General features: G+C 44.7%; 1 protein-coding gene across 8 annotated transcripts; it reads left to right on the forward strand.

Moving 5' to 3' along the window:
• Nucleotides 1-7,553: 7,553 nt before the first annotated feature.
• On the forward strand, nt 7,554-12,458 carry LOC120699400 (disease resistance protein PIK6-NP-like). 8 transcript variants are annotated; one of them, XM_039983381.1, is made up of 5 exons: nt 7,554-8,144; nt 8,355-8,750; nt 9,065-11,161; nt 11,263-11,418; nt 12,021-12,370. In XM_039983381.1, the coding sequence occupies exons 1-3, from the start codon at nt 7,726-7,728 to the stop codon at nt 9,462-9,464; spliced, it is 1,215 nt and encodes a 404-aa protein (XP_039839315.1). In that variant the 5' UTR covers nt 7,554-7,725; the 3' UTR covers nt 9,465-11,161; nt 11,263-11,418; nt 12,021-12,370. The 8 variants fall into 8 exon arrangements, with proteins under 8 accessions (XP_039839315.1, XP_039839318.1, XP_039839314.1 ...); XM_039983384.1 differs by having other exon boundaries at nt 7,598-8,144; nt 10,626-10,745; nt 10,972-11,161; nt 11,263-12,458; XM_039983380.1 differs by having other exon boundaries at nt 7,599-8,144; nt 11,263-11,910.
• Nucleotides 12,459-14,251: the final 1,793 nt, after the last annotated feature.

Raw genomic sequence — 14,251 nt, forward strand, 5'->3', positions numbered from 1 at the left:
TTAACTGTCAACTTCAATGTGGTGGTGAAATTCTATCTCTGGTTTTCAATTCATATTGTTGTTGGAAAAGTAATAAGTTGTCAACATCATAGGCTTGTCATCAAAGATTCATTCCATCAGTAATGGGCCTTTTGTTCAGACATGAGTTTCGTCAGTCAGATCTTCGTCCAAAATGGGTTTCATCAGTTTTATGCTGCCTCCACCACGAACTCCAGACAAGAGGGGATATAGTGGGGACAGGGACTAGCACCTCCTAGCAAACAAGTCTTGCCTGGTGCTCGTCATTTCCGCTGCGACGATGACTTCGGCCATGCATCATCCACGTCGATAGAGTTCGACTTGAGGGGCACACCGTACACCTTCGGGATGATGACTTCGGCCTTCGCCCTCGTCGATACAGTTCGACTTGAGGGGCCCGTCGTCTACCTTTGGCAACGACTTCGGCTTTTGCCCTCATCGATACAGTTTGACTTGAGGGGCCCACCATCTACCTTCGGTGATGACTTTGGCCTTCGCCCTTGTCGATATAGTTCGACTTGAGGGGCTCACCGTCCACCTTCGGCTTTCGTTCTCGTCGATACAGTTCAACTTGAGGGGATCGCCATCCACCTTCGGCAACGACGACTTTGGCCTTCGCCCTCGTCGATACAATTCGACTTGAGGGGCCCACCGTCTACCTTCGGCGACGACTTCGGCCTTTGCCCTTGTCGATATAGTTCGACTTGAGGGGCTCGCCGTCTAACTTCGGCGATGACTTCGGCCTTTGCCCTCATCGATACAGTTCAACTTGAGGTGCTCGATGTCCACCTTCGGCGATGACGACTTCGGCCTTCCCCCTCATCGATAGAGTTCGACTTGAGGGGCTCGCCATCCACCTTCGGCGACGATGACTTCAGCCTCCACCCTCGTCGATACAATTTGACTTGAGGGGCCCCCATCGTCTACCTTTGGCAATGTCTTTGGCCTTCGCCCTTGTCGATACAGTTTGACTTATGGGGCCCGCCATCTACCTTCGGTGACGACTTCGGCATTCGCCTTCATTAACACAGTTCGACTTGAGGGGCTCGCCGTCGACCTTTGGGGACGACGATTTCGGCTTTCGCCCTCGTTGATATAGTTCGACTTGAGGGGCTCACCGTCCACAGTCAGCGATGAAAACTTCGGCCTTCGCCCTCGCCGATACAATTCTACTTGAGGGGCCCGTCGTCTCCCTTCGATGATGACTTCGGCCTTCGCCCTTGTCGATACAGTTCCACTGGAGGGGTCCACTGTCTACCTTCAGCGATGACTTCAGCCTTCGCCCTTGTCGATACAGTTCGACTTGAGGGGCTGGCCGTCCACATTCGGCGACGACGACTTCGTCCTTCACCCTCGTTGATAGAGTTTGACTTGAGGGGCTCGCCGTCCACATTCAGCGACAATGACTTCAGCTTCGCCCTCGTCGATACAGTTCGACTCGAGGGGCTCTCCGTCCACCTTTGCCGAAGACTCTTTTCATCATCAAGATCGGAGTCAACAACTACATGGAGTATCACCATCATGTATGTGTAGACCTGCTAGACATGCGTGCTCTTTTCTCCATCTGTTTTGTCCCACTAGATTTTCGGATGGAGTTTTTAGCGAGACTTACGAGCGGACGGTCATGGGGACAATCCTCGTGGCCAAGATCATAGATAGTGCTGGGCCACTTCCTATGTATTCAGCTACTATGATTTGTCGTACCGGTCAAACCAAAGTAGCTGAGGGGCTACTGTTGAAGGAATGACCCATCTCATGTTGTAAATGAGTCTCATGTGACAGCCCAAGGGCCTATTTGTAAATATTGTATTCACCAGAGGGTGAGGGCAAATTGTCACTTCCCTCCCCTCCTACAAAAAGGGGCTCTCTCCGGAGGAGCTCTGGACACTGGCTCATATTTTGGGTGTCTTCGGCGCCCTCCTCCTCTCTGTTTGGCGGATCCACATCCCCAACAAACCTCTATATTGTGTTCTTGGTCAGCTGGTGTGGCTTTTATTAATGTCTGTGTACAATGTATGTTAGCATAATCCATTTATTTCATGTGCAGTATTATTTAGCCCCTGAAAAGTTTTTTACATCACCCACTACTCTGTTTTCTGATTGTGATCTTCGTTAGCCCTGTTATTACTTTGCACACCATTAGAGTGTTAGTCGAAGAAACATTGCCAATGCATGAATCGAGTCACGTCATGCTTTGAGCCCTTCACATCAAAATTCCACGGAACCCGCGTGCTGTACGGCCATCATGGAAGCGAGCAGCGTGGGAGTTGCTTCTTGCTTGCATGTACACGCACCTAGATCACCTTGCTTCGTGGGCGATACCGACACTTCGCTTGCTGCTAGCTGGTCCTTACGTGAGCAGCCCTCGTTAGATTATTCAATGGCTGCAGCTACACCGACCCGCTTTTTTTTTTTCTGATTGGCACTAGCTGGATACAAGTTTTCAACTTGATGACACTGCATGCCATTGGAGACTTTGTCAATCGCCCACTTGGATGTAGACTGGGCACCATCAATCTATTATTTATGAGCTCATCGAATGAGTTGCCGACAAAAAAAAATGATTCACTTTACGTTGCAGCAGAGTGCAGAGGTGGCCACACCCCAAGCGACAGGGTGGGGTTTGCGCTTTGCACTGCAGATGCTGTGTTCTCCTCTGTCTCTGCAGATAAAGTACCTTTTACTTCCAAAATATAGGACCAAATATCAAAAAGTGAGACCGAATACTAATTTAATTTAGTTTTTATAAATACTTTTCATAGATCAACGGTTCGAAAAAATTCAAGGTAAAAGTATCTGAAAGTACCCATTGATACTTTACAATCGATGTAAAAAAGCTCTTAAATAATATAGACTAATTACAAAACTAATTTTACGGATGGAGACTAATTCGCGAGACGAATCTATTAAGTTTAATTATGCATGGGTATTCAAGTGAATACCCAAAATTTTTGGCAAAAAATTTATATACATAGCGTATAACATGTATATGTATTATAGAATAGAAAATAAAAGCATCTCTAAAAGAATTATTAAATCATACTCCTTACATTCTAATTAAAAAACAAGTCATCTTACTGTCTTGAGAAAGTGCATGTACATGCATGCAAGAATCAATTAGTGTTAAATATGGGTAATAAATAGGGACAAATATGGTCATTTTACCATCTTGTTAATTTCTCCTAGAATTTATAGGATTATTTTTTTGGATAGAGGGAGTAGTCTCTAACTCTTTATATCCTTGTGTAGAAGGTCATCCTAAATATTATTTCTCCCTATACTTTCGTATTCCCACGGCAGTTCCCTTATACCAGATATCCTATTGTTCGAACCTTGACATATTAGGAAACGTGATCTACGAATTTGAAGGATGAATGTCGAAGATTCGGTTCTAAAATGGCAAGTATTTGGCATCGAATGTGGATTTTTGTACTCAGATGTGAAAAGGGGAGAGAGATAATTTATGATGTTGCTATCTTGAGGGATTGTTTTTAGAGTACTGCTGGAGGGAGATTTTCCACTAAAAATTCTAAATTCGTATTTAGAATAGCCTTTAGGGTGTCTCTTAGAGTTTGGAGATGATCTAAACAAAATAGGCTTCACAATTTAATATTATCTCTTGTGCTCAAATAGTCCACTTCGCCTCCTTTAGGCACAGCCGTGAGGGCCCAGTCGTGACCCCAACCAGCACCGACCCCATGTCCCTAGCCCCAACTATCCCAATTCCACTTCCCTCCTCCTGTGTGGCCACTCCCTTTCTGCTTCCGGCTTGCGGCAGCGAACTGTAGCGGCACGGCGGGGACAGCTGCTCGCGAAGAGACGTGAGCCGCCCTACAATGCATAGTGGCGGCCAAAAATTTTTTGAACCTTTGAAAATGTTGAATACCCAAACCCCAAATTCTGGGCCCGTCCCTAGATACCGACACTTCGCTTGCTGCTAGCTGGTCCTTGTATGCGCAGCCCTCGTCAGATTATTCAATGGCTGCAGCTACACCGACCTGGTTTTTCTGATTGGCACTAGCTGGATCCAAGTTTTCAACTTGATGACACTGCATGCCATTGGAGACTTTATCAATCACCCACTTGGATGTGAACTGGGCACCATCAATCTATTATTTATGAGCTCATCGAATGAGTTGCCGCCAAAAAGAAAAAAAAAGATTCACCTTACGTTGCAGCAGAGTGCAGAGGTGGCCACAGCCCAAGCGAGAGGGTGGGGTTTGCACTTTGCACTGCAGATGCTGTGTTCTCGTCTCCGTCTCTGCCCGATCTGTTCTATTCCTGCCTCAACATGCTGTTTGGTTATAGGGACTAAACGTTAGTCTCTCTCACATAGGATATTTGGTTACTAATAAGGATGTTAAATAATGAGAAATTTTACAATGATTGAAAAAGAATAAGAATCGTTCATCTGATAAAATCCTACGATGGTGAAGGTAGGAAGTACCCCGAAGCACAGATGGAGACTAATTCGCAAGATGAATCTATTAAATTTAATTAGTCTATGATTTGACAAAGCTTAGGGAGTATATTGTGCCGCTGCAGGTCTTATGGTGGGCCCCATGCATGCATAAGGTCGGCACTGCTTAAAACCGAGGGGATTTTAAGGATGAGCCCCACCATTTAGTGGAAAAAAAATCTTTGCATGAAATCACCTTTTGCTCACCCGAGCCGCAACAATGGCCACTACCTATTGGTTTGCTAGACACCATAGTTCTGGCACTGTCCCTCCTCTTATTTCTTTATTCGGTAAGATCCGGCCTCTAGCTTGAGGTCCGGTCTCAAGCTTTTTTAAGCTTAAGACCCCCTTAGAACCACCTCCTGTTATGTATAAGGTGGACCTTAAGGAGCTTAAGATCTCTATGTTCTCAACACTACGGGTGCCCTGTATATAGCACTGGATCGAGCAGCTCTTTCCCTGCATCCAAAGCTCTGACATGCAACTGCTCAGATACTGATATTATTTTTCTTGGCAAAACGGGGTAGAATTATATTGAAGCAGAGTACATCAAGTACATCGCCCTTTTACAGCAAGGACCCTCAGAGAAAAAGAAATTATAACCACATCCAAGTCCCTGCTGTCTTGTTCTTGCTCGCCTCCATCCAGCTGCACCTGCCGCCGGTGAGACAAGAAAGTCCACCCACCTACTCGACGAAAGGCTCCAGAACTTGGTAAAGCTGCAAGAACCAGTGCCCCAAGACTCCATCCAGAGCACATCTAATGCCTCTGATCGAACATCGGCCACCTTGTCGTCAAAATAGATGGAGGAAAAGCGTCGGAGCAACTGACGTCGAGGATCGATACCAGTATCCGCAACAGCCAGCAGCAGCACCGATAATTCGGAAGAAGATTCCTTCAACAGTGCGAACCAATTCTCCACCCGAATCGCATCCAAGCAGAGAAGAGCTTGCGAAACAAGGGATAGGAAGATCCATTCCCCTATCGCACCAAAAGAGCTCACAAACCTATTCCCCTATCGCACCAAAAGAGCTCACAAACCTGACGAAGTTGTCACCGACGAAGGCACAAGAATCGCCGCCATCGCTGAAGAGCTTCATTATTGGCCAGCGAAGTAACACCATCACGGCCGCTACCCCTGAAAACCCTAGCTCCATCATCGACACCGACGGCAAGCAAACCCTAGGTCTAGACAAGAACCTATCTACCAATATACATCTGCACGAACGACTCTCCGGCTCTCCTCCCTCTCTAGCGCCGGACCGGCTGCTGGAGAGGAAGGGAGCTGGCAGAGTTGCCGCTAGCTAGAACCCGGGATCGCCTCGGTGTCGCCCTTTTCGCCCTTAAGCTCAACTGTAGCAAGGGATAAGGACGAGCTTCCAACTTGACAGAGCCAGATACTACTGGTATTATTAACGGATCCATCTCTAATAGTTACTTCATCTGCTACTCAGTTTTCTGATTGGGATCTTCGTTAGCCCGGCCTGTTATTAATTTGCACACCATCTTCGTCATCCGCTAGTGTTAGTAGAAACACTGCCGACCCATGCATGCATCGAGCCACATTCTTTCACATCGAAAATCCACGGGACCCAACAGCATGCAGGAACAGCACAAGGTTATTATCTTGACTAATAATTTCTACAAAAATATTATTTTTAATAGGAAAAAGTTGATGTTATGAAATTACTTTTCGTGATGAATCTAGTAGCAACAACACTGCAGAAATTATTTGGCTTTTTAACTACTGATGGTCAAAGTAAAAATGCTTGCCTCAATAAGATAAATTATGATTGGAGGGAGTAAATTGCTAAAAATTCAATGATAGGGAAGGATGGAGGATGAAATGATGGATCAGCACATTCATTATCCTTTGTTGGAAAAAAAAGAACAGTAGAGAAATTTCATTAAAGAAAATATGGCCGGCAGCTTGTACAGGCTTACTCCATAGTTGAAAACATGTGTGTGGACCTATATTCCTGTGTTGAGATATGTTTTCTTTTCAGCAGTTATGGGACCCGGTGTTTTCTTTCCATAGTTCAAAATAAAACTCGGTGTTTTTTCCTTCAGCCCGACCCGACCATCGGGTCAGAGTTTTTGGCCCGAACCCGACTTTTGTTGGAAGGTAGATTGGTTAACTCACAAATAAATACAGTTGCCAATAAAAGATTGAAGAGACAAGACAAGAATACACGCGTGTATGTGAGAATCAACATCAATTCCATAACTATATCTATATATTATACTATGAGCTTTGTTACAATGATTGTAAAGTATCAATTAGGTACTTTCAGGTATTTTTTCCTTGAATTTTTTCTAGGTGTTGATCAATTAATGGAAGGTATTTACAAAAATTAAATTAAATTAGCATTCGGTCCAACTTTTTGGTACTTGGTCCCATATTTTTATACCATTAGGTACTTTAGTCTAGGTACCTCCAAGTACTTCATATCTTGTCCACCGTACGATTATGTCAGATAGACGACTCTTATTTTTTCAATTATTATAAAAATTCTCTCATTCTCTCATACTATAAAAGTTGAAATAATTGAAACTATTTCTCACCAAGATAAGGCCCACCATACCTCTCACAGCGATCCCACGTCAGCCCAAAAGTTTGATGAAAGGGGTGGAGACCCATTTTTTTTATAGAAGAAAAATATTTCTACCAAAAGACATGTATGTGAGACTTGTTGTTTTTTATTGGACCCGCATAATACTTGCTTTATTTACCGGAGATGCACACGTTTTATGTTTTGTTTAGAATGAATTTGGACTTCCCTTATCCACTGATACAGTTGGAGCGTGAGAAGGAATGAATATTTTTATTTGTTGCATCAAACGAAGGTTATCACAATTCTTAGTTTCATAAAAAAAAGGAGTATGATTGGGTACACTATGAGCTCATTGTCCGGTCTAGGACTGGGTGATCAAAAGCCTCTGAATCCGCTGCCTCGCTGAAACCTTGTCCCCAGCAGAACATCAGGAGGTGCATTAATTTTTGCTCTAGGCATGGTGTTGTGTGTGTCAGGGACATGTGAAGGGGTCCAATAATGCAAGGAAGGTACTGGGTGCCCACCACCAACTCTGATGATGCCCGGACGACGCTCAGCTGCGTCCTCCCCCCATTTATAAATAAAGGCGAGGGGAGTGGAGGCGGATCCAGATCAGCTCCACCACCACCCCGCTTGCTGCGCACAAGCAACGCAATCAACAAGAAAGCACATCACCACCAACAGCAATCCACCATGGACTTGGCGACGGAGGCGCTGGGCAACCTGCTTCCCAAGCTCGTCCAGCTACTGCAGGATGAGTACAACCTGCAGACGGGCGCCAAGAAGGACATCCAGTTCCTCTCCAGCGAGCTCGAGACCATCCGCATCGCCCTCCGCGAAGTGGGTGAGGTGCCAAGAGAGCAGCTCGGCGACCTGCAAAGGGTCTGGACCCGGGATGTGAGGGAGATGTCCTATGATATGGAGGACATCGTCGACGCCTTCATGGTGCGCGTCCAGGGTCCTGATCCCCACAGCAAAAGTAGCGCTGGACAGATCTTCAACCTCAAGTATATGATACAAAAGTTCACCAAGTTCATGGCTCGCCGTGAGGTCGCCCAGAAGATCAGGGACATCAAGGAGCGTGCCCGGGAAATCACCGAACGACGTGACAGGTTAGCTAGTTCCTTCGTTTGTTCTGAAGCGACACCTATGGTTACCTCAGATATTTCTCGTTCTGCAGCGTTTCAATTAGTAGCTTCATTTTGACATTAATTAATGTAATCAATTATTTTAGTTCCCTAGCTCTCTGCTTGTTACATAGGAACGTCATTGGTAATTGGTTTCGAAATTTTTTACCTCTTGGTTTCTCGGACTGCATGCAGGTACAAGGTTGATATTATTGCTCCTTCTAAGAAAACCCTTGTCGACCCTCGCCTGAAAGCACTGTACACCGAGGCGACTGAGATTGTTGGCATTGAAGAGGCAAAAAAAGAGGTAATCGCAGGGTTGACTGAGGGAGATGGTGGCCAGCAGAAAAAAATAGTCTCTATTGCTGGTTTTGGAGGACTTGGGAAGACAACACTTGCCAAAGCAGTGTATGACGAGATTAAAGGACAGTTTGATTGCACGGCTTTTGTTTCGGTGTCTCGCAATCCTGACGCAAAGAAGCTTCTCAAGGACATCATGTATGAGCTTCACAAGGGAGGACAACCTGGTGCAATTTTTGACGAAATAAAGCATCTCATTGATCTTGTCCGTGATTTTCTCCATAACAGGAGGTACGTGTGCCTGCCATCTCCTCGATCATGTGTATGAAGTGTTTTTTTTTATCTTACTTGTAGTACTTGCAATTCATTGTACATGCCCGACCATATATTTTTCTTGCTTGCACTTGATGAGCGGGGCACGTTTGCAGTTGCACTTGCACGTGCGCCTTCTTTGATTTGATGAAAGTACTACTATAGTAGTACAGTACTGGTGCAGATTGCATGGGAAAATTTAAGTTGAAATATTGAAATATCGACATAAATTCTCTTCGCTTAGCTGCTAATCACTATACTTATAGATGCCTTATCCATTGTCATACATATAGGTACCACATTGTTATTGATGATTTATGGGATAAAGAAGCATGGGATATGGTAATAGGGCTTGCTCTAGTGGAGAATAACATGGGAAGTAGAATAATCACAACCACACGTATCATTGATGTTGCTGAGCATGTCGGTGGCTGCTATAGGCTCAAACCACTTTCTGACGAGAGTTCTGAAATGTTATTCTATGGAAGGATATTTGGCTCAAAAGATAAATGTCCTAGGCAATTTTCTGAAGTATCTAAAAGCATTCTGAAGAAATGCGGAGGTGTCCCTTTAGCTATCATCACCACGTCTAGTTTGCTAGCTAATAAATCAGAGGATATAAGAGTGTGGAATGATGTTTGTAACTCAATTGGTTCTGGACTTGGGAGGAATCCTGGTATGGAATATGGATGATATGAGGAAGATACTGCTACTTAGCTATTATGATCTTCCTTCTCATCTAAAGACATGTTTATTGTACCTAAGCATATTTCCCGAAGACTACAAAATTAACAAGGATCGGTTGATATGGAGGTGGGTAGCTTAAGGTTTTGTCCAACAAGACCAACAACAAGTAGCTGGAGATCAAAGTTTCCTTGAGATTGGGGAGAGTTACTTCAATGAGCTTTTAAATAGAAGCCTGATTCAGCCCGCGAACATTATTGATGATTTGGATGGTACACCTCGTTCTTGCCGTGTGCATGATATAGTGCTTGATCTCATTATTTCCTTGTCAGTAGAAGAATGTTTCGTTACCACTGTATTAGATGATGGGATGAAAAGCAATGTTCGCAGGTTATCTCTGCATAACAAGAGTGCTACTTGGCCTGCCATGAAGATGCCAAAACTGAGGTCCCTTACCATTTTCACACCTGCCGGTGTGATAATTGATCCAACACCTTCCCTTTCACATTATCTTCTTTTACGTGTACTGGATCTACGAGGCTGCGAACTTAATACAATTGCAAACCTGGGGTTTGTTGGGAGCTTATCTCACCTGCGGTACCTTGGTCTATCAGGTAGTACCAATAGTTTTGATTATCCTGATCAGCTCCCAGAAGAGATAGAGAAGCTGCGGTTTCTGCAGACGCTGGATTTATCTTAAACTAGGGTAGCAGAACTACCATCGAATGTTATTACAGGCCTAGAACAATTGATGTGCTTACTTGGTGGTGTTCGGCTGGGTTATGTCACAAGGCTGCGAGATGGGCTGAAGAAGCTGACCTCCCTTGAAGTGTTACATCAGGTAGTTGTTATGTCTGGATGCATTGCTGAAGAGTTGGGCCATCTGACCCAATTGAGGGTACTTGATGTTAAGGTCACATTATCTGCATCTGATGATGATGAATGGACAACGTGTAGTGAAGCTCTGTTGGAATCTCAAGGCAAACTGACCAAAATTAAAAAGTCTTCAGATTTTTTTTTAATTCTAATATAGCAAGTCTTGATGGCTCAATGACGGGGCAACTAGGCAACCTATGCCGGCTTAGCATTACTAACGTCACCGTGGTGCCCAAATGGATTAGACGTGCATGTCTACCTGTCCTCTCCTACCTAAAAATAGTTGTGTGGCAGGAGCAAAGGGATGACATTCAAGTCCTGGGCACCCTGCCGTGTCTTCGTCATCTCATATTCAATGTGAGAGAAGGAGTGGTGGAAAGGTGTGCGGTTGGGGCTGATGCTTTTCAACGTGCGGTAAGCTGTGAATTTAATATAGAGGGAGCAGGAGCAGGAGCAGGAACAGGCGTGCTCCCGTGCATGTTCCCACGAGGCGCTATGCCCATGCTCCAGGACTACAAGTTCAGTATTGGATATGAGCAATTACGGAGTGTGGCCGTTGAGGACCTAGGTCGTCTGAACCTTGGCCACTTCACATCCCTTCGAAGTGTCACTGTTCGTGGCCTTGATGTGCATTACATAGGTGGTGAAGCCATTATAAAAGATAAGGTCAAGGGCGTGAGAGAGAAGCTTGAGCAGGAGGCGGCTGCCCACCCCAACCATCCTCTTCAAATTCATGGGCGTTTTGCCTTTTAGCACATACGTAACTTCATACTGCGTGGCCGCAGCCTCCCTCTCCTGCAAGTGCACCGCTGCCTCCGCCCTCGATGGAGGTAAGCAAGCTTCCCCTGTTTAATCTGATTCCCCGTCTTGATTCTGTTGGGGAGCCCCAGCTTTTATTGATTGTTTTGCTGATTCGGTGGAATCTCTGCAGAGAAGAAGCAGAAGCCGTCCGAGATCCAGTCTGGCATGGAGGAAGCTGAATCGCTGGTAAATAAATGCATCAACGCATTTTGTTCCATATGCACATATAGATTCGTCTGTAATTGAGATCGAGTACACATGCTGGATGGAGGATTTGAGCTAGCAGGTCAGTCAAACAATCACGAATTCATCTTTTCACAGCAATTTTGACTAGTAATAATCTAGTAGAAAGCTGGATTATTTTATTTCCCGTGAAAGCACATTGAGCCAGATCTCATTTGGTCTTGGAGCTCAATGTATCTGCACATCTATTTGGATGCATTGATACTTGAATCGAGACTGCACCTAGTTTTGGGTAAATCTCATGTGCCGGATGCCTTTGACAATACCAATTGTGAGCATTGAATTGTAATCTCGATGTAGCCAAGCCTTCTGCATGCTCTGTCTCATGTTCATGTAGTTTGTACTAATTATAATGTGCCCATGTTTTTCCTTCTTGACAATCATTTTTAGTTGACAGTTTACTAAAAGGTCTCAAGCACGCTGCCCATGATTCAGATCAGATATTCCTAGTATGAACAAAAGTGGTTCTTTATTTTTATTACTCCTTGACCATTCCAACCTCTGTGGCTCTGTACCATATTGCCAGCATCAGTTTGTGAGTACTACCTCTAATTAAATCCACCTACCTCTAATTAAATCTTGCTACGTCTCAAATCGCTTAGGTTTTTCTCATCATCAAAATACTGATTTCAGTATTACCTACAGATGTGCAGAGCAAGGAGAAGAATGTTGGAAGGATATCGGGGAGGTTGCCAAGTGAAACAACATGGGATCTGCAAAGGTTGCTGGCTAGAGAGGGATCGCAGGCCTGCCAAATAGTTGTAGATAGCTAGGCATGTGCACTAGCATAGCAGTTGCTGTAGCAACGGGTAACTGTCAGCTCATCAATCATGCATGTATTTTGTGCAGCAAGTTGGATACTAGGACTGCTTGCCGGAGATTGCACGTGCTGGCGGTCACCAGAGGAAATCGATGCATCTATGACGAACAACTTTCGTCACAGAAGGATCCAAATTCATCGTGCAAAGAATCCTGTGACGAATTTGTGACGATTAGTGACGAAATTCGGTTCGTCAAAAATGGAGCATCGAGTTGGGTCTGCCTTGACGAAACAACCAAAATGTCACTAAAATATTTTTTTCATGACGAAAGGAAATTTCTTCGCGAAACCATTTTTGCTTCGTTGACGCGTCGCTGAAACATCACTAGACGCCCGGATCCATAAGTGCACATCCGCGCTGGCAGGCGCCGTAGGACATGCTAACACTCCACGTGGCTTCGTCCACGCTGGCAAGTAACGTGGCGGGTAGCACGTGTCACAAAAGAGGGTAGCGATGTGGCGAGCTGGTAACAGTCCATGTGGCGATATGAGCAACTGACACGTGTCAGTTTGTTTTCGGTCGCATGTCATCTTCCAGTTTTTCCATGTGTCCTTTCTCGATTCGACTATGTGTCATTCTCTTGGTGACCCACGTGATGTTTCCTTTTTTTCCACGTGTCGTGTGCCTATTGGTCCATGTGTCACTTTCGAGGTGCTGCACGCAGCATTTTATGGATGTTTCACGTGTCGGTTTCCGATTGTTCCACATGTCATTTTCATACAGGTGCACGTGGTGCTTTTGTCACAGAACCATTTCGTCACAGAACTTTTTACTGGCCTGGTTTCGGCTAGCTCCAGTCTCATTTTTCTCATTCCATTCCAGCTCAGCCAACTATTTCAGCCCAGCCAGCCAAACGGACTGCATTCCATCACAGAAGAAATGATGCGCCAGGAAATCACAGAAAGCGAGCCACATAAGTTACAACGACATATAGTTTATCACACCACTACAGACAACAGATATATAGTTCATCACAACACAACAAATAATTCATCGCACCACCAAAGTAGTTTAGTATCCATAAGCACCGGAGGTAATGACAGGATCAGGGTTGAGAAGAGATACCAGCAATGCTCACCTGCAAGATTTTCTTAAGGTCGAGATTGTTCTCTTCCTGTTGCTTCTTCATGTCCTCGTACAGTTGTTGGGTCTTCAGCAGTGCTTCCTCTGCTGCTTCAATCCTCTACCTGACCTCAGTAAATTCTTCAGTGATAGCAGTTTCTTTTTGTTTCTGCGCAGCAAGTTCTTCAAGTAGTGCTTGTTCCGTAGCTGACTGAGGCTTCTAGGAGCGAGTGGATAAACCAGCATTCTTGAAGAAAGTGGAGTTGGAGTTGTCAGGCGAGATGACCTTGGAAACCACCTCAGCACTACTCAATGGTGCCTGCCCATCAGCAACAGCTTCTGCCCGGATAGTTTCCATTGACATCTACAAAATGCATACATGAACTATTACTTCACTGATTGTAGTAAAAGAAAGTAGTCTGTCAAAAATACTGGGAACAAAGGCATTGGAAAGTTGCTACTAAATAGTGTTAACATGACACACAACTGAGTGAAAGGGCAGCCATGAGCCATGCATATTAAAACTATATGATGCAGCATGTATAGAGTGTTGGAAAAATGATGACAAAAGCCTTGTAGAAACAACTAAAAGGCGTATTTAATCATGAAATTCTAACTGCTACTGAAGAACTAGAATTGCAAATGTCAACAAAACTAGCCGAATCCTGTAAGAGCAAGGAACCATGCAAGGGGACTTACAACTACTTCTCTAGCGGCATCACTCATACCATTCTTGCGGTTGGTATGGCAAACTTTGAATGCTTCCACAGCATCGACTTCTTTATCAGATTCCCTAACTGGTTCCTGGGATTCCTTCCCGTTGACTTCACTGCCTTTAGTATCATTCTTCTTGTTATTGTGCTGATGGATATACCAAAATGGTGGTCAAACAAACAGCGAAACGATGATTATCAAGCAGGAATAACTGACAATCGGACTTGCTACATGTGTATGTGTGTGTGAGCTCATTTCATAGCTTCCATTACAAGAGTG

This window comes from Panicum virgatum, chromosome 3K (genome assembly GCF_016808335.1).
Source record: "Panicum virgatum strain AP13 chromosome 3K, P.virgatum_v5, whole genome shotgun sequence".
Classification (NCBI taxonomy): Eukaryota; Viridiplantae; Streptophyta; class Magnoliopsida; order Poales; family Poaceae; genus Panicum; species Panicum virgatum.

Bases quoted from the DNA above. Each gene is read 5' to 3' on its own strand.
- LOC120699400 (XM_039983381.1), top strand. From the start codon at position 7,726: ATGGACTTGGCGACGGAGGCGCTGGGCAACCTGCTTCCCAAGCTCGTC. The intron at 8,145-8,354 runs GTTAGCTAGTTC...GACTGCATGCAG, and splicing joins ATCACCGAACGACGTGACAG to GTACAAGGTTGATATTATTG. The intron at 8,751-9,064 runs GTACGTGTGCCT...TCATACATATAG, and splicing joins GATTTTCTCCATAACAGGAG to GTACCACATTGTTATTGATG.